At 39.4% G+C, this 20,469-nt stretch overlaps 1 protein-coding gene across 2 annotated transcripts in view; it reads right to left on the reverse strand.

The window, feature by feature from the left end:
* DISC1 (DISC1 scaffold protein) overlaps positions 1-20,469 on the reverse strand; it is a 187,224-nt gene that overhangs the window by 121,249 nt on the left and 45,506 nt on the right. For both annotated transcript variants that reach the window (XM_084203469.1, XM_084203468.1), the window contains 3 exons: positions 10,733-10,883; positions 7,274-7,403; positions 2,755-2,990 (listed from right to left, as the gene is read on the reverse strand). In XM_084203469.1, coding sequence (XP_084059595.1) covers positions 2,755-2,990; positions 7,274-7,403; positions 10,733-10,883 — 517 coding nt within the window. The remainder of the gene's footprint in view (positions 1-2,754; positions 2,991-7,273; positions 7,404-10,732; positions 10,884-20,469) is intronic.

Here is a 20,469-nt window from a genome sequence, read left to right on the forward strand (position 1 = left end):
TGATATTGAACTTTCTACATATCACTGATCTCTAGCACATGTGCACGAGTAACAGCTTTATTTCTCACACAGATAGCTTTAAATTTAGAAAACTTTTTTTCTCCTCTGCAACTATTCATAAAATCAAATGCACATTTCCAGAAAAATCTCTTCCAGATTGACTATGCCAAGACTTTGGAATTTAAAACTAATACGTTGGACTAGCATCAACAAAGTATGTAAACCTGCTACCTAATAAACAATATTTCTTCCACAAGTACTGATTTAGAATAAGCCAGTGCAAGTTGCAACCATGGAAATTCTGGCAAGACAAAGGAAAAAGAGTTTACAGCAAGGGTGGGGAAATGCAGGATGCCTAGCAAGGCTGCAAAATCCCTGTCTTTGAAGATATACAAAATGCAGAGAGACAGGGCCCTGAACAACCTGATCTCACTTGGAAATTGTAGCCTCACTTTGAGCAGAAGTTTAAACAGGGTAATCTCCTAAATTCTTGTTTAACTGTATGACAATCTGGGGGATGCCCATAGGCACACTGGAATTATACCCACACCAAATATCTTACTATGTGCATGATGCTTTTTCATCTTACAGAAGGAGAACAGGCCAGGATTCAGACATAAAATCTCTGTACCTGAGGAATGATAGACTGCACAGCCCGAAAAGTTAAGCTCACTGTTAATCTGAATAAACTCTCACTGTTAAATAAGTGCATTTAGGTGTCCTGTATTTGGTTTAGCTGAGATGGAGTTAACTTTCCCCACAGTGCTGTGCTTTGCACTGGTGGCTGGAAAGGTGTTGGTAGCACACCAGTGTGCACTGGCACAGCATCAGCCCCCTCTCTCCAACATTCTGCCCTCCCACACCAGCAGTGGGCTGGGGTTAGGCAAAATCCTTGGAAGGGACATAGCCAGGACATCTGACTCCCACTGAGCAAAGGGATATTCCATACTACAGGATGTTTGGGATGTCCGCTGATATAAAAGCTAACAAAAGGAAGAGGAAGGAAGGCCATTCATTATTTACAGTGCTTGTCTTCCAGAGCAACCACTACAGGTGCTGAAGCCCTGCTTCCTGGGCAGTGTCTGGACATCACCTGATGATGGAAAGTAGAGAATAAAAGCCTTGTTTGCATGCATGCAAAATTCGCTTTTGCTTTAGTAAACTGCCTTATCTCAACCCATGGATTGTCTTTCATCTTATTTTCTCTCTCCAGGCCAGCTGAGAAGAAGGAGTGATAGAGTGGCTTGGTGAGCACCTGGTGTGCAGCCAAGGTCAACACACCAGAGTCCCAACAGCAGAACTCCAGCTATGGGAATGCGAGCAGAAGCACCTGACCACTGGTGACAACAATGTCAACCAACAACAACAACAAAAAAAAAAAAAAAAAAAAAAAAAAAAAAAAACCAAAAAAAAACAAACAAACAAAAAAAAACCAACCCAAACATTGCATCTTTTAAAAATGAACAAAAAGGAAAGAAATTATTTTTAAATTTTCATTCCAGTTATGAACTCATTTTGAATAATGATTGCCTGTTTTCTCTCAAGTGATTATGCTATTCATGGCGCTAGTAAGCAAACAACTCAGAGAAAATTCCTCCTGAACCCATAGTATTTAACTCACTTTTAAATAACTTCCCAGCGAAGTGCAACCCAAATATTACAGCAGCAATGAGAGAAAAAAATAATCTGAATATTCTTTCATAAGCAAATCCAAAACCAAGAAAACTCAAATCAGTTTCTCAGACTGCTTAAGATCTTTTATTCCACAGTCTCAGAAACAGAGGTATAAGATATTATTAAAACAAGCTAAACTAAATGCAAAAAACTATTTCTCATAACCTAATTTAAACATATGTCAAAAGAGAAGAATACCTCCTCTATAAGATGTTCTGCTGACTTAAAAAAAAATCTGTATAAATTAGCACACATGAGCAGCAATTTCTCATGAATGTTAATACAACCAAACTAAATCCAATAAACATGATGGGAGATAAAAAATTGCAAGCAACATGGTTATTGCTTTTCTGGAAGAAAAGTACATTAGGATAAACAGGAATTTTATTTTCTCTTGGTGACACAGCAGCAGTACCACTTTCGAAGTCCTATCACCAATGTCCAGTACAGTTTCAGTACTTCAATTGCTTTTTTAAATAAAGATGAGGTTATTTCCAAAATACTGCCAAGAGTAGCTAATTTTCCATTTAAAGGATGCATCTACTGTTCATTTAACAGTAAGTGTTCCAAAATTATTCCTGCTGCACCCTCTTCCCCACTGCCTCAAGTCCACTGTCTTGAGAAGTCTAGCACTCCTCACCACATGGGACTTTATTGTAATTACAAGTTCATGGAAGCAAGAAGCATCTCTAATATTCACTTGAATGGTGCCTAGTACACACTTTCAGGCTGTAAGAAATATGCTTGAACTACTGCATTACCAAATTGGAGAAAGAATTTCACCAGCTAACAAGAAATAGTGTAAGCTGATGATAGGAATTAACAGTTGATGGACATACATGCTTTCTGCAGGTGGGTCTTCACCATAAGAGAACATTAAGTGCAAGACATTCAAATAACTACAAACTCCTCTGAGGAAGTACATCAATATTACAACTCCAACATCTCTTCTCAGAAAGTTTTAAAGTGTCTAAATCCACATAATTAGCTGGCACAATGATGAAGAAAATAACTGACAGCCAATTCAGCAGAACATACAGGAAGATACAAGACTCTACATCTAAACTGGAATTTAAATACCTCTTTATTGTTCCTGGAAGATCTAAACTGAATGGAATTTGATAGGAGGATGCTAAAGTGTCGTCCACAGCCTTGCTTATTTCCTGCAGCTCTCTCAAAGAAATGCAGCCAAGTAAAGCAGCCAGTTCACAGTCCTGTGACTGAATAAGCCTATCTTGTTCTTCAATTTCCCTTCTCAGCTGTTGATCTTTTCCTTCTAATGTGGCCAGTCTTGTTCGGAGATCTTCAATTTCTTTCTGCATAGAACAGAGACCAAAGTTTACTATGAATCTTATAAAAGAAACCCATTTGCCCCTAAGAAAAAACAGTATAAGTGTCAGAAGTAGCATGAATTAAATTTGTCCAATTTAGCAAACATTAAATGAGACATCCTCTTGCTGACACACAAAAATTCTTATGTCAGTTGTACTTAGAAACTCTAGCGCTTCCAGCAGTCTGAAACTCACCACCTCCATTTCAACACGGCACTTCAGGTTCCTCTTCCAACACCTACTGTCAGTCCTCTATCCCTTTTAAAATGCATAGGTATTTCACAAGTTCACAAGCTAAAAAATTCCACCAAAAAAACAAATGCCAGATCACCCACGGCAACAGAATCTTGTCCTACAGACTGGCAGCTAAACTGATCAAACATCTATCCTGCAGAATGTCCCTGCAATGGTTTATCTGATGGTTCCAATTCAACATGAAGCACAGGATGCAAGCAGAGAATCACTTACTATCTAATCAGCCCTTCTGATAATTAACATTTCATTTTAACCAAAAGCCCAAAATCCTTCCCTTGATTTAAAATGCACAGAACTTCAATGTCAGTTGCACTCATTTTTCTAGAAGTGCAAATTGCTTGCATTATGATATCGACGTTTCTTGCAAGACAAAAATACAATTTTTAGAACCACGGAACTGTTGAATCATTAATGCTGAAAAAGAGCTCCAAGATCATTGTGCCCAACCTTTGACTGAACAGCACCTTGTCAACTAAACCAGAGCACTAAGTGCTATGTCAAGCCATTTCTTGACCATTTCCAGAGATGGTGACTCTACCACCTCCCTGGGCAGCCTACTCCAAAGCCTGACCACCCTTTCAGTGAAGAAATTCTTCCCCATGTCCAATCTTATTCTCCCCTGGTACAGCTTGAAGCCATTTCCTCTTTTCCTGTCAATTGTTACTTGTGAGAAGAGACCAAGTTGGCTACACCCTCCTTTCAGGTAGAGAGTGGTAAGGTCCCCACTGAGACTCCTTTTCTCCAGCCTAAACACTCCCAGCTCCCTCAGCTGCTCCTCATCAAACTTGTGCTCCAGACCCTTCACCAGCTTCATTGCCTTTTCCAGATGTGATCAAGCACCTATATGTCCTTCCTGAAGTGAGAGGCCAAAGGTTAAAAAAAAATCTTCATGAATTTGTACTTCATCCTTACACAGGCTTTTCCTTGAAAACCCAACAGATAGCTTGCATCCAAGGAAGCAGCACTTGTTGAAGGAAACTGGGTTGCTGAGTTAAAGTTGTCATCAAACTAGATGAACACCATATTGGATAATGTGATTCTATTCCTGCACTTCTTACTGTCTTCTGTGAAACTTTGCAAGCCATTTAAACTATCATGTCCACACATAGCCATGGACTGTATGTTCATTCATTTTATATACAACCAGCAAGAGATCTCTGACATGCTATCTATAGGCTCCCAACAGAAATCAAAGCTCAGTTTCAAACTCTGATCACATTCAGTCCAACTAAAAATAAAAACTAAAAACAAAAAACCAAATCTTTAATAAGTAAAAAACTAGACATTACGAAACTGACATTAGAAGCAACCATATGGCTTTTTATGGCAATTCACATCTCCATTCTGCATCTGAGCAAATGGCAGTAACACCCGAAATGGTGTTGCACAGACTAAATTAAGTGGGTTTGAATCATGTTGATTAATACTATAAAAGGAGCCCACTCACAAATTAATAAACTTCTATTCAAAAGAAGGTTTGAGTGGCACACAGTAAAAGGGTTCTGGGGTCAAATACTGACTAATGAAGATAAAATAGTATTCTGAATATCTGAACAGACACTTCAGTTAAGTATGAGGCATGGATCTAGCGGGGGGGGAAGGCATAATTCAGTATCACAGACTCTTATAAAACATATGTACTATACACAGCTAACAGACTTTGGCATTTCTTTGCTTTTTAGAGTTTCACTTGAGAACTTTAACATTATTTTAATGTTTTCAATGCAATTTACATGAAGTTTAGTTCACAAATTTTGTTAACAAACGTACTTTCAGGTTTGCTGCACTGTAACCAGCTTTCTCAAGTATCACTTAGAAGAAGAAATGGTCCTTGTACATTCAGAGGTTGACTAGCTCCAAAATTTCAACTTCTAATAGTCCTGCATACCAGGTTCCTCAATTATTATCCTCCTTCTATGGTTTAGACATAGCAAGAAGAGAATGGTGTGGCCCATGTTTCAACCCACAGGCACTTGTCAAGGACAGAAAGGTCAGCAGACCAAAAACATCAGTTTTGTTTCTTTCAGTCTCAAATTAGGCTTTTAGTGTGCACAAAGGACAATTCTGTCTCTGTTTTACTGGCTTGGGAATATTGCCAAAATCTTAATAGGCCCTACTAAATACAGAGACCTCCTCCATACTCTGTGAAAATGTAGTAATTGCAATCACTGCAATAAGCAACCTACATGGGAACAGAAAGCAAGATGAACAGAATCTGGTTTTATAATCACACTTTCAGTATTGAAATGTACAACATAAATAGATACTAGAAGCACACAATCTGCATTCACAAAAAGAAAGCTGCTCTGCTCAGGAATAGTTCACAGGCATTCTTGGGAGCATGGAAATTTTAATCAGTAAACTGGAATACTCCCGCATTCTTTTCCAGAAATGCAAAGAAGCCTTTAGAGTGCTCTTGATCAGCCTCCAGGGACAGATAAAAAGGGCCTAAAGTCTCAACATGGAGCAGCAGATGATATTCATCTCACTAAACATAAGCTGGATTCTACTTTGCAGATTTGAGTTTAAACCGGGATTTCCAACACAACAGCTAATCAGTATTGACAGTACACCTCCAGCCTCACTTATGGACTGATGGACTCCATGAAATAGAGATTGCAATAGAAATATTAATACATAAATTATAGATACTGCCACAGGTTTTCAGATCCCTGGACACAAATGCAGAACCAACAGAAGAGAGCAGAAGAAAAATAAAGACAAGTGGGGCTGACGAAAATTTAAGAAAAAAATTACTTCTAATCATACAAGATTTTGAGCAGGAGCAATCTTTAGGGATTCCTGGGTGCAAACAATCACCACAGATCAGCATTCCCCACAACCTTGAATTCCCAGTAATTTTGATAAAATGCCAATAAACAGCAGGCCTGTATAATGGTGTGGTTAATTTTTCCCTAGTATAACTACAGAAGAATAAAGATTCAGCTTGAGCAAGTGTAAAAATTAGCTGTTGTGGAGTCTTAAGTACAGCAGTTTTCAGTTCAATATCTTGAGGTGGCTCTTGGATGCCTAAATTTAAAAAATTTTCTACATACTGATAATGCTGAACTACACTATGTCTCCTCTTGCTGATGAAATGAACCTAAAAAATACAAAGGTGATAAATAGGATAAAAAAAAGACATTTCTTCACCTAAGTACAATTTTGCAATGGCCACAACAAGATGTTTTTCTCTATTTCTTTGCAGGTTTTTTAATATATATAAAATTATGTGTGCACACACAGAGACTATTATACTATTGGATCCACCAAAGCAATGAAAATATCACAAAAAAAAAAAATATTTCAAGATGAGACCACAGAAAAAAAGAAAAATTAGCTCTCTAAGATGCTACATTACTGAGTGTGATCACCAAGGTTTAAAAGACACATAACTAGACAGTACATTGAGATTTTTGAAGGATGGTGAAAAGAAAAAGCTAAATTTTGCTTAAAAGGCTTGCAGACTTAAAATTGGACTAATGCCAACTTGAAACATTCCATTTGCCAAACTATCACATTGTGACATCATGTGTCATTGTAATGCTATTGTCAGCAAATGCTAACTGCTCCATGATGATTCCTTCATCCTTATGAAAAGCATCAATCATCTTTTAGAATAAAAGCTGGTAAACGATGTATTTATAGTAAATTCTAACCAGAAATGGATGAAAACTTTTTGTCTTCAAATAAAAACTTTGGAAGATCAGTGTAATATTAAAACATCAAATTACAACAAAGAGCATGCTTAAAAAGATAATGAGGAAAGTTTAAGCATGCACACAAGCCACCAAACCTTCCAGCTCTGCATTTCTGTAATGAGATTAACACAACTCCTGTGGCTGCCATCTCCAATCATCACTTAGATTATCGACTGGACTCCAGCCAAGGCTCTAATTACTACACAGAAGCAAAGTCGCTATTACAATAAATTTATTTAATTCTGTGTGACAGCTTACAAGGTTTTCCCCACACAGCACTGGTTCCTATGCACAACTTTGCAGTCCTGTTACCTGCAATCGTTTCTTTTCTTGAAAAAGCTGGTTTCGTTTTGTGGCCGAAACCTGCGTCCTCTCCTGGGAAGTTGATCTCAAAAGTCTGAGCTCTTTTTCATTACAAAGACCATTTTCTTCATGTCTAGCCCTATGGAAAAAAAAAATGACAAAAGCTAAAAATTTGTGATTTTCACGAGTTTCAGTGTCTCAAGGATTAAACTGATCAGAATGCTACATGTTACCTTTGGAATCATAACACTCCACCACCAGAATGATTACATTTCAAACAGATACAGTTAGAGAATAAGAGATTTTTTTTCCCTTGGCATATCATCCTTTATTATCTCAAACATTTGCACTGTTTTTACAACATGATGAAGAAAGAAAATGGAAAGCTTGTATAGCTTCAGGCTTCCCCCAGCTTTATCATATTTCAGAAATTTATCCATCACTGCCTTGAAAGAGACAAAACTAAGGCATGTAGTTTCTATCAATACAGAGAAAAATCTCTTAGACAGAAGTTTAGAAACTTGCCAAAGCCATTTTTGCAGCTTCTGTCAGCTTTTGTAGACTACATTAGAGATCATCTGGAGTGTTTGCTCCACAATGCCAAATTTGACTTGTCTCTTGCACAGAGAGTTCTTTCAAAATCACAATCAGTGGGCTTCCTCCCAGTCATCTGTACAACCCTCAGTTGTAAATCTTTGCATGACTGGACTCCAAGGTAATCAGCACATTATGTGAAGTATCAATTCCATAATCTGCCTCTCAAAATGCACCTGCAAACAATGCAAACCCATTTTCATTTCCATGTTCCCTCGTAAGGGCACATGCACTTGCAAAGGGCAATTGCATTTCTGTGTCCATCTTTAGAGACAAGTGCATGCATCTGCACATAAAGAGTACAGATACATTTCAGTATCTTCTTTTAAAAATACTGTGTCTCAAACAAAGTGCTTTGAGGCATCATTTCCCACTGTAATCTTGCAAAGCAAATCCATCCATGCCACATACAAAACATGCATCATAAGTCTGGTTTAAGCATGATTAGTCACACAATTATGATCTCCATGCACAGGTGTTTAACAAGTGTGTAGAACAAGAGGTTTTCATCTATTCTGCAGGACCATCAGAAGACACACTTGCTTTACTCCCTCTCTGTGGGCTGCAGAATGTACTGAAAAAGCAAAATAAAGCTTCAGCACTAACACGGGTATCATTAAGCAAGGTAGACATAATGACAGTGTAACTGCATTTCTGTATTAACAGCATGCACCAAAGAGACAGCCCTATTATGAGGTGCTAGGCCATCACTGTGCCTTACAGACATTACAGGTTCCTGTGGCTCCAACCAACCACACTTCCCAGCAGCTCTTCCCAGAAGCCACCTTCCTCAAGCTGGAGCTGCATCATTGCTAGAGATGTACATAATAAATTTCCAAGTGGCTGGTGATAATTTAGAAAAAATTCCATTATAAACATAGTTTATTTTCAGAACCTTTTTGAAATACCATGTGTATCTGTCTGCTTGGTACTGCCGGAAGACAAACAAGATCTCTGATCTCACCAAACCTGACTGATTGCACAACCACAGCATTTGCTGTTCCTAAGCTAAACATAACCAAATCTGGCTCCCACCACATGCCCCCAATATTCTGTGTCAATATCAAATATATTCACTTAAAAACTCATTTCATAATTTAATCAAGTAAAACAAAACTGAGGCATGAATTTCAGTTTCATATATTAAATAAGCTGCCATACACACTTTTCTTGCAAAAAGATGAGATTGCTTTGACTACAGTAAAATTGCCATGATCTAGTATTCAGAGGCTAGTCTGATCATCTTTTCAATTTTCCAGGGGGGGGAAAAAAATAAGTCTTCTTGGGTATACTGGTTTTGTTCCAATTAAAAGTGAAGCCTACAAATTTTCCTTGAGGAAGAAGTTACGTTTTCCACTGCAGTATCTAAAAATATTGCTGGAACAGAAAGGACTTAAACCCCTGTACAGAAGACAAAGGATACTCTTGCTGTATCAATGAGTCAGGCTACAGACAAAGCAAAGTAAAAGGCTACAAGAATCAAGCAAGCAAATAAAAGGGTGTCACAACAACAGCAGTTGAACTTAAGCTCAAAGAAAGGAGGGTGCACAAGACAGAAAAGGGAAGAGGATATTCATCCAACCCTGAAGAATGGCCCTGCTCAGACCTGTGCAAAGAGAAGAGTTACAGATGTAATCATCCAAAGAACAGGAACACTTTCATAAATACATTATAGCATCTCTTTTATATATAAAAGCCTTATATATACATTATACAGGATAAAAATAAGCAAACTGTATCTAAAGAATGCTTTAGTGTTTCAATTTCCATGACAAAGAAGACAACACTACCTCTAATGTCAAAATCATTATTACAAATGAATGCATAAACCAAACACATATTAATGAAAAGACAGAGAATGGTGTATCCTAATCTTTAAGGAACAGTAAAAGAGCCTCTTAGAGCCTCAGAAGGTAGAAGGAAACAGCTCTGAAGGAATGCAGCTTCTTATAAACCTCCCTTATTACTAGATGCTATAGAGACTAAAATACCTTCAAATTCCCTAATTTCACCAAAAAACACCATATTATCTGTACTAATTTTATCTAATTTCATTAGATTTCATTTTATCTAATTATCATGTCTATCAAAAATTACACACGACGGTATTGACTAGCACACTGCAGCCTTTATATTAACAAGCTGCCAGAAAACAAAAGGCTTCTCTTCTTTCATTTGTGTGATTGCATTTGAGAATAGCTTTCAATCCCTATGAAGTATCCTCTTTTAAGAACACTAACTAGGAGCACAGATTAAGACAGACCAAGAAATAGAAACTATTTTTTTCCCTTAACCCATCCCTCTTGGGCCATCTGACACATCTCGCTTTCCTCCCATCTTTGAAGTTATCCCTTCAAGACAAGATTTAGAATTTATTTTTGTGACTTTGTACAGTGCTGAGCTCAGTATCAATATGCTGGGCTATCTAAGAAGTGGCACACAAAAGGAAGCTCCCAAAGATCTATTCATATCAAAAAATAATCTGGTTTTTACTTTATATTTAAATATCCTTTCATTGCCTGAAAGGGAGCATCAGAATTAACTCCACAGGGAAGCGCTGCTCATGCTGCATTGCTGTTGTATGCTCAAGCTGCCGTGTCAAGGATTCAATCCCATTCCCACTCAACATCAATGAGAAACACTCGGTTTAATTTGCCAGTTCATCATGATCAATGTTTCTGCTGGGAATTCTGAAAGAATTGTAGAAAGAAAAAAAAAAATGGGGGGGGTGGAGTGGGAATTTTCATAAACAAGCTCCATATGGACATGTTAGATGGTCATTAAAACTCTTTATTATAGATATTCAGAAGTGTATTCTGCATTCTGAGAAAAATAGAAGCACCATTTTACACAATAATGAATCAAGAAACTTACCAATTATCAGCAGCCCAGTGCAATGTTGCCTGAACTTGGGTCATGAACCTATCCAAAAAACTGCTAACAGAGGGATGCCTTGAAGGAAGCTGAAATTTTAAAGAATTTTTCTCCTTCTCCAGTTCTTCCAGTTTCCGTCTAAATTTATCAGCTAGAAATTAAATTAAAAAAAAAAAAAGTTAAACAGTGATGAAAGGGTTCTGTTTTACCGGGGGGGGGGGGGGGGGAAACAGTCTCTCAACAAAAAGTAAAATCCACCTCTCTGATGGTTCTTCCTATTTTCATAAAATATATCAGTCTGTTCTGCTCAAGGACAAATCCATAAGACTACAATGTGAACAGCAGATAACCAAGATGCCAAGCTCATTTTTTCTATGACAAGGACAAAACTGCAGGCTTCCCAGAACTTTTCTATTTCATAGGGCTCCACAGAATTGGCTCAAAGTTATCATCCATGCTCTTCCTAGAGTAACAGATGAGAATTAAATTCTAGGAAAAGTGCTACTTTTCACTGCTTCAGCTTGCTTTAAAACCTAGACAGCAGTTACATATTTAAGTTTTGGCCTTATTAAAAATCTGTATTGTTATTAGGTCAAGAACTGAAGAATCACATATGATATAAAAGTGTACTTCAGCAGAAAATGCATGTGCAATTGTAGCAATTAAACAATTACCACATTCCAGGCTCTCCTGAATTATGCTCAGTTTATCATCCAAAAATAAAAAGACTTACCTCCAACTTTAAATAAAAATAACAGTAGTCCCCCAAGAGACTGCTTTGATTCTACCATAACCCTACACATTTCTTAGAGTAACCATTTCTCTTATGTAAGTTACTTGTTTTCTGTCCTTGTGTAGAAAACAAAGATCATTCTAACTATTAATTCTTAATGCAGTACATGTATCTTCTATTGTGCCACTATACCAACAAAATCACACTCATGACAGATAACAAGCCTGCCAACCAAGTCAGAACACCTTTGATGATACATTAGTCAAATTAGAGAGTTTTGAGTAACGCACAAATGGAAAACCTTTGCAGTTCAGTACTCTGCTTGTGACCTCACTGAATACAATTTTGCACGATTAGCAATCCTTTTAACATTTTCAGTACGTTACTATCAGAATAGCATCCATCTGTGCGTGCTTTTTATTGCTTATTTTCCTTCTTTATCCTCTGAGGGGATTTAACATGAGAAGTTGTTTACATTTGCTGGTTTAGAGAAATGATGCATTTTTACAATAATCTATCATTAGTGTTGATCTCCATTCTGCTTCTAGGCCAACAGGGTAGAATAAAGACAGAGACCTTACTAATAGGATTAGATCTTTTCCCTGTCCCAGCACACTGTTCTCCAGGTGAACTCACTTTTGTGTTGTCATCCACATGCAAAATGTCAGAAGGCCCTTGCTGAAATGAGCACCCTACCCCTCACATACCCATGTGCATACTATCCCTGCAATGTAGTGGAGGTGAACCACACCTATGATGTATTTCTCAGGGGCCAGAGATAAGCAGATTCACCCTATCCCTATCACTGCGCTGAAACTGAAATGTGAGCTGAGATCAGACTCTCAACCCCATATTTTGACCAGAAAAACATATCAGCACTTGCATGCTAATATGCCACTTAGCATTTCAAACTCAGCCATCGAAAACACCACTGTTACAAACAGAATAGTGAGGGCTGAAAGGGTTGGCTAGTGACCAATGACCACTGAATGCCAAACCACATGGAAACACTTCCTTTTACTCACACCATTCACCACTGGGCTTCTTGGGAGTTGTGGCAACCCTCTATAGCCATTTAACAACGTCATCATTGTTCTTTGACATAATTATGCTTAACTGTGTTTGTGTGTCCAGTTGTTTCATCGTTCTACTCGTACCCCTCCTGGCCCTGAGAACACGCTATTTTGGGAAGGAAAACAGATGAGGGAATCCACATGCCAATTCCTTCTCTCTCTCTCTCATTAAGTCTTGGCTGCATCCTGCTCCATATACTCCAATCTACACAGTATTCAATTAGTTTCTACTAACAGACGTTTCTAAATAATTTGTTCCACTGGCATCTTATAAGTAATATGGCTGCTCATATCCCCTCATCTCTCTGCACTAAATGATTTTTTACCCTTTCATTTTTTCAGCATCACACTTAAGGGTTATGACTTAAGAGACTACAGCACCAGTGAGCTGAACACTGGAGCAATCAGCTTTTAGAATCCTCTCCTGGAAAGGAGATTGATGCCATTTGACCTGGGTGATATCTTTAGTGCATGGAGAGACCCAAGAGCCTCAGTGCCAGCTGCAGAGCAGGGAACCATGCAAATAAGGCTCATCTCAATCCACGTTTTAGTGCTGCAGAAATCTGGATCAAACACAAGTAATGGAAATTATCAGAAGTCTAGCCAACAGGATGTGAAAGAGGGAAATAAGCAGGGTTCCTCAGACTAGCAGAGATAAAGACTGAGGTAACTCCCAGTACTGCTACAAGCCAGCAAGCTGTAAAGAAAGCAGTAATAGAATGTTCTCTTAGAACTTGAGTCATCGGTAACAAACCTGAGTTGCAGCAAATTATATGTGAAAAAAACATATAGTGAAGCACTTTAGTGAACATATAGTGAAGCACTATTGGATATAGTGAAGCACTAAATCTAACTGCCAGGGTTAGACAGGAAATCTCCTCCAGTGTTGGTTTTCAGGTCAGACAAACATCTCTCAGGAATACCTCTGGCAGAGTTTAAGGGTTGAGGCCAAAAAAACCAAATGCATTCCCTTGTTTGAACAAGGGAAAGTGCTGGACTCTGCACCTGGACTGGGGCAACCCTGGATGCATGGACAGACTGGGGAATGAGATGCTGGAAAACAGTGCCATGGAAAGGCACCTGGAGGTCCTGGTCAGTGGCAAGGTGAACATGAGCCAGCAGTGCCCTGGCAGCCAGCAGGGCCAGCCCTGGCCTGGGGGACATCAGGCACAGCATCACCAGCCAGGCAAGAGAGGGAATTGTCCTGCTCTGCTTTGCACTGGGGCAGCCTCACCTCGAGTGCTGGGGGCAGTTCTGGGTGCCACAATATAAGAAAGACATTGAACTGTTAGGGAGTGCCCAGAGGAGGGCAGCGAAGATGGTGAAGGGCCTTGAGGGGAAGGCATTTGAGGAGCAGCTGAGGTCACTTGGTCTGTTCAGCCTGGAGGAGACTGAAGGGAGATCTCATTGCAGTTACAGCTTCCTCAGGAGGGGAGGAGGAGGGGCAGGTATCGAGCTCTTCTCTGTGGTGGACAGGAAATGGCCTGGATCTGCATCAGGGATGGTTTAGGCTGGATAGTAGGAAAAGGTTCTTCACCCAGAGGGTGGTTGGGCACTGGAACAGCTCCCCAGGGAAGTGGTCACAGCACCAAGCCTGACAGAATGCAAGAAGTGTTTGGACAATGCACTCAAGCACATCATGTGATTCTTCTCCTGTCCTCTTCAGGGCCAGGAGTTGGACTTTGATGATTCTTATTCCAGCTCAGAATATTCTGTGTGATTCTGTGTGATCTCTTCCATCATATTTTCTAGGATTTTTCAGCCAAGAAGCAGACACAGAAGGCCTTTGCTCTTGTGCTCTTGCTAAGTCATCAGACTCACAGACACAACTTTCTTTTACTTTCATTTTAGTGCTTTAACAAGTTATTCCAACAGAGAAAAGAATTCAAGAACTCGCTGATAGACTGAGACACCAAAAGAAACCACATGCACTCATTACAAGGAAAGGCTTAATACTTTCTCTATCCCATTCCTCACTTCACTTCAAAATAAGTTACTTAGTGGACAGCTTACATGCCAAAAGAAATCCACCCCACCCCCACCCCCCCCCCCCCCCAATTTGATGAAGTTCTTAAATGAACAAACTTTTAGGTAATCAATACATACTGTTTTACAGGACATTTAAAATGAGGCCTAATTCTCTTTGTCACTTTCATTTCACTACATTCTGATCCCAGCTTGCTGCCTTGAAGAGTCCTACAGATACCCTAGACAAAGCTCCTACTTTAGACCAAACAGTAAAAGTTAACTCTTGAATTACCCTCCCCTGCAAGCCATTTCTGGGCAATCCACTACTGCCAGTGTACCTCAGACATCCCACTGACTTTAAAGCCAACCACAGTACAGGCCTGGAAGATGCTAACTGCTGTTCTCAATTAAACAAGCAGCAGTCTGAGAACAGTAGTGTCTCCAAAGATCATGCTTTGTAATAGCTTTGAGTAAATGAAGCAATTTCCATAACTTCTAATTGACCATGTGAGAACATCTGGCTACCTCTCTACTCTTTAAGTACTCTAACATTGGTTTTATTCCTCCAAAGAAAAGGTTCACTTTATCAGAACTATTTATCATCATTTAAAAAACATTTAAGAAAATCATCTCAGTAAGGACAAAACCTAATTTGCTACGTACTGCGTATATTTATGTTTATTTATTTCTGTGATAATAAGTGGGAAAATAATCAATCTATTCTACAAATTGCTGGACATTAAAAAAGTGTTCCTCCAGCTAGTTCAACTAGGGATAGTCATTTGATCTTGCTCCACAATTCAGCAAATAACCTCTTCCCCTTTGCCCTTGCATCCCCATAAAATCTGAAGGCCCTAAAACAGGATTTAGGGAGGATTTATAACCATAACTCACACACTGCAGCTCTAAAATATTTTTTTCTTTCCTGCTAGAAAACTTCTGGAAACACAATCTCCCCACCATTCACTTTCTTAAGAACTGTAAGGGTCCAAGATGATGGAAATTTCTTGTATGCTCAGCACCAAAGATAGTTATGTCTTTAGTAAGAACCACAGAAGTCCCAGGTTCAGAACCAAAGACCCCTCTTGCAGCCTGTATCCAGAACCACACACAGGAACAGGACTTCAGAGGGGAGACCAAGAACCAGGGTGCAAAGTGCCCCCTTGCTGTTCCCGCATCTCCAATGTCTGTCAGCTAAAAGACTTCCCTTCTATCCACCAGAAGCTTCTGTCTTCTCAGGTGTCTATGCTTTTGGTCTCCAAAGTACATGACAACAGAATACAAAAATTGAATCATTAATTACATAAACACATACCCCATATGGTAACTTGAAGAGTCTAATATGGAGCTTGAATATGTGATTGAAACACATCTGGAGAGCAGACAAGTAAGCAAGGTGTCTAGAGCCCAGTTACTAGCATTGGCCTCCTGCAAAATAACTTGCAGGAGAAAACGCAGACCAATTCATATCCAAATATGACACATAAAGACACATACTGTGATAAGAACTGAAGGCTTTACAAGCAACTGGAATACCTATCTGCTCTTAAGGATAAAATAATTAACCATTTAACAGTACCAAAAGATATACACATCAAAAGTAAAGACACTTGATACGTATAAAATGCAGCTTCAGGTTACTCTTGGATAGTCGAACAGCTAGCCCTTACCATGTACTGTCTGGCCATGAGTACAGAGAAAACCTTTCCTCCCTTCCATTCAGCCCTGCATGTGGAAAACAGCAAAATAAAGCCACTGCAAAGTCAAACTGAACACCTGGGCAAGGCTGACTCCAAGAAGTCATGGGGCTGGGGATGGACACCACTGAAGCAACAGAAGAAGCAGAGTGTTGCCTACCCTGCTGACTGTGTGGAGAACATCTGCAGAGCAAACAGTTCAGTATTGAGGCCCCAACATCTGCATTTCCAAAGGTTCTACTTCAAACTCAGTTAAGTGCAATGCCATTAATCAAGAACAGATAGCTGAACCCCTCTGGGTAGCTCTACAGCACATCTTCTGACTTTGTCTCACTTGAAAGAAAACCAACCCATTGTACTACAGGACTGCTCTACAGTGCAAAGCAAAGCATAGCAAATGGGAGAATTGGGAGATTCCTTCCTCCTTAGGCTCACGCTCCTAATCTGAACTAAAATTATATTTGGGCTGGGGTCCATTAAATACATCCAGCAGTCAGTGGAAAAAGCAGTTCCTGGAAAGGCCAGTAAGCAGAGGCAAAAGCTTTCCAGACAAGGCTATAACCCCCTGGGTACCACAGCCAAACATTCGTGTTCAGCTCATAAAAAGGTAGAGCAAAATGCAAATGTAATTATCTCCCTCACCCACCACTTAACTTTTTCCATTCCAGTCAAAAAGACAACTTTGTGCAATTTCACACTCCAGTTCTGCTCCTGAACTATCAAGACTACCTTGAGGAGCAGCAGAACAAACCAAACTCCTGGCTGCTGAACACCCTTTGGAGTCAGAAGCTACTGCCACAAAACTCACCCTAAAGCAGGAGGGCCAAAATCTGCAGGAGCTACAACTCCATAATTCCTTGGTTTGTGTGTATTCCTCAGTTATTTCTGAGTCTTAGTACAGATGACAAATCCTTCTAATTCCTGCTGAGATGCTCCATTGATGATTAGTTATCTCCAGTGATGGTACTGTTTAAAGTTAAAAGACTAGCAACCAGAAGAGTACAAGTGAGTAAGTCTCCTGCACTCCCTGACGGAACTCAAGGTACCAGAGCAACCAAAATATCCAGCAATGACCTGATGTAGCATTTGATGCCGCAAGCTCCCCCTGCTGCAGTCAGCATCAGCTGCCTATCCTCAGATTCCTTCTTTCCTAGAAATGAGACACCACAAGACATAAATCAGGTGGGGGAGGAAAGGGAAGGAAACCTGGTACTCAAAATAGTCCCTTCAAGAGAAGCAATGGAGAACACTGTCTACAAGATTTCATAAGAGGGAGGACAGCTCAAGAGTGCTCTCTGCCTCCCTGCAAGCTCTACATTTTCCACCCATCAGTTCACACCAATTACAACCCAGGAAATTGCTGCCTCCTTAAAATATATAACAGTTCAGAATTTAGTGTACTGAACATCTGTGTTGCAGCAGAGTTGGGAAGTCTGAAAGCTTTAAAATATACAAGAACAGACACTTTTGAGCTGTTATTACAAAAGGAAGCATGACACATTGGCAGATATTGCCCTCCTCTAATTTATATTGAATTTAAGAGCATTCATTTAGCATTGAACAAAAAGCTACATTCTTAGACATTTTAACAGATGCTTCCTCCAAAGCACACCACCAAGATTTCCACCTACAGTTTACACCTCCAGTTAACACTGGAAAATCTATCTCCCCAGAAAGAAACTTCCCCCCCAAAAAAGTCACTAGTGCAAAGCTTGGGGCAGACTTTCATGATAAATTTTGACCAGTGCTTCCCAGCAGCAGTGTGACTGACAGACTGTCACTCAGATCTGTGCTGTGTTCTCTGGCTCTCAATAACAACGGTTAGCAGGACTTAGGGGCACAAACCACACAACTCCACGGGTTTGGTGAGAGTGTAGGTGCAGTTACTTTCAACATCAGCAGGAACATAAGCAAGAAGCCACAAAGCCAGAAGGGCTCTGTCCAGCACACCTCTGGGAAATCTGGGGGTTGAGAGGAAAATATCCAAGTCCTGACTTGGACAATTAATTTCTCTAGTTACTTGGCCAACGTCAGAAAAATTTTGCTTTCTCATGCTACTTTCTCCTCACCTGGCAATGATGTAGGGTGAACTATCCTCACAGCTGTTATTTCTGGGCTGAGTTTAAGGACATCAGGACTATTTGGATAAACTTACCATTTCCTGTAACATGACTATCCTGAAAGGAAAGTAGTTATTATTTGCCACTAGCATCTCCCAGAGGAGCCCCCAACGGAGGTTCCAACTGCACCAGGCTCAGACAAGGGGGTGTAGGGGGGAAGTAACCCTATTCCAATAAATTTACAATCCACAAAATAAATGACAGCCAAAGGGATAAATGGGGAGAACAGTGCACCAGACCCACACTCTGGGTGAAAATTAGGGGGAATAATTTCAGCATACTAGAAGCACCTTAATCTCCATTGCTCTTAATCTGAAATTTCTGAAAAACACTGAGGTTTTATAGTACCTTTGATAGCAACATTTTTAATATTAGAACCTTTATAAATATTTCACATTAGATCATAAACTAACTACTTCCATAATTTTCTAAATGCAGGAGTAATCACATTTTTATGTGCCTGACATGCATAACAGTTAGTGAAATAGTGGGCAGTTTTCTGTATGTGACAACCTTAGCAATTAATCTTTGTAACTGCATGAAAAGTACAATTCCATTCAGTCTCCATCCCCTACAGTCCTTCTCTTCAGATTTGCTGCATTTGTAAATTCCTTCAAACACCACAAGAGTTCACAGATAGACATGTGAACATTGGAGACATCATTTCTCCTTTAGCCATTTCACAATACAAATTAAACAGCGCCCCACTGACTGTCTGCTTTCCACAATCTTTCACAAAGTTTCCAATGAAACCACCAAGATCCTTACATTTCCAATATGACTTTACAATAAAAATAACTTACAGTAACATCAAAAGATACACTAAAAGGGGAAAAAAGCTGATTGCTTGTGCCCTTTATTTGATAGCAACATTATTCTGCAAGCAGTGCTGACAGTACTGTCACTACATATGAGATTTTAGAGAAGTGAAGAAAAACACGTACCACTGACTCCAGGTCAAATCTGTATCTTTAAAAATGTCAGGCTATGCAGCACAACGGCACAGACTACTATTCTGAATAAAATTGTACTCTGAAAGAGATCTCACAAGGCAAGGAAGCTCACAGAGATCCATGCAAAGCCCCTTGGCTGGCAATACAGCTTATTCTTTTACTGGAGGTGGCAGAAGAAAAGGCTTGGTGGATGCTTCCAATCAGTGCAGTTCATACACAAGAACTGTCAGCTGCATATAAATGTCAACTGCAGGGGATTCAATCCCAGTTCACCATGTCCCTTTCCTTGCTCCAGAAAGCTCTAAGCCAACATCCATCCATCTTCACTGCCTCTGAATAAATGCCATGGATTGATTAGAAAACAGGCGACTCAATTAACAGTAAACTGTGCAGTGCCCTACAACTAATTGCATTATATTGTGAGATACCTGTCATTTTTTTAAAGTTCTAAATACTCCAGAAAGAAATTTTGATATGGGATTGTCTATATCTGAGCTTTTATATCAAGGATTTTGTAACTAGAGACAGTCAGATTTTGTCAGGACTTTTTCGTATCAAGCTCTATTTAAGCACATATTGTGAATTTAAAGTGCTTTGATCCAGCTGTCAAACAAAGAAAAAGATCCTTTATTTTTGCCTAACCTGAACATATTGAGAACACCATCCTAAAGCATACTGTTTAAAAGTTTTTGGTTTTTTTTTTTTTGTGAGAGAAACCACAAAGTAGCATAGATAACATAAGCAGCGTTCCACAAAGGTTTATCTTCATACTTTTCAAAGCCATGTTGCAAAAATGCAGAACAAAGCAGCAAAAAGTCTAGTCTAAGGAACACCAACGAGTAGATTTAGAGCTGCATTCAGGTGAAGTTTGAAAGAAAACAACACAGATTTTGAAGCGTGCTGTATATTAAATTGTGCTATGTTTCCCAAGGACTACAATAGTGGAAGAAATCAGCTTGCAGTTTGGCTTAAGCCACCACCAACACAAAATGCAGTTAGGCAATATTATCTCCCTTCTGTGGCAAGGCATGCTGATGAAAAAGTATAAACTACTATTTCTTATTGATTGAATATTACACACAGAGAACTATAAAGAGAATATAAATGCCTGCATGCAGCCCCAAAGCAATTGCTCTGAAAACAGCAGTGGGGAACTCTACAAGGAAACTTGAAGCTTCTAGAAACAAAAGGGG

Source organism: Fringilla coelebs (genome assembly GCF_963513975.1).
Source record: "Fringilla coelebs genome assembly, chromosome: 3".
NCBI classification, from domain to species: domain Eukaryota; kingdom Metazoa; phylum Chordata; class Aves; order Passeriformes; family Fringillidae; genus Fringilla; species Fringilla coelebs.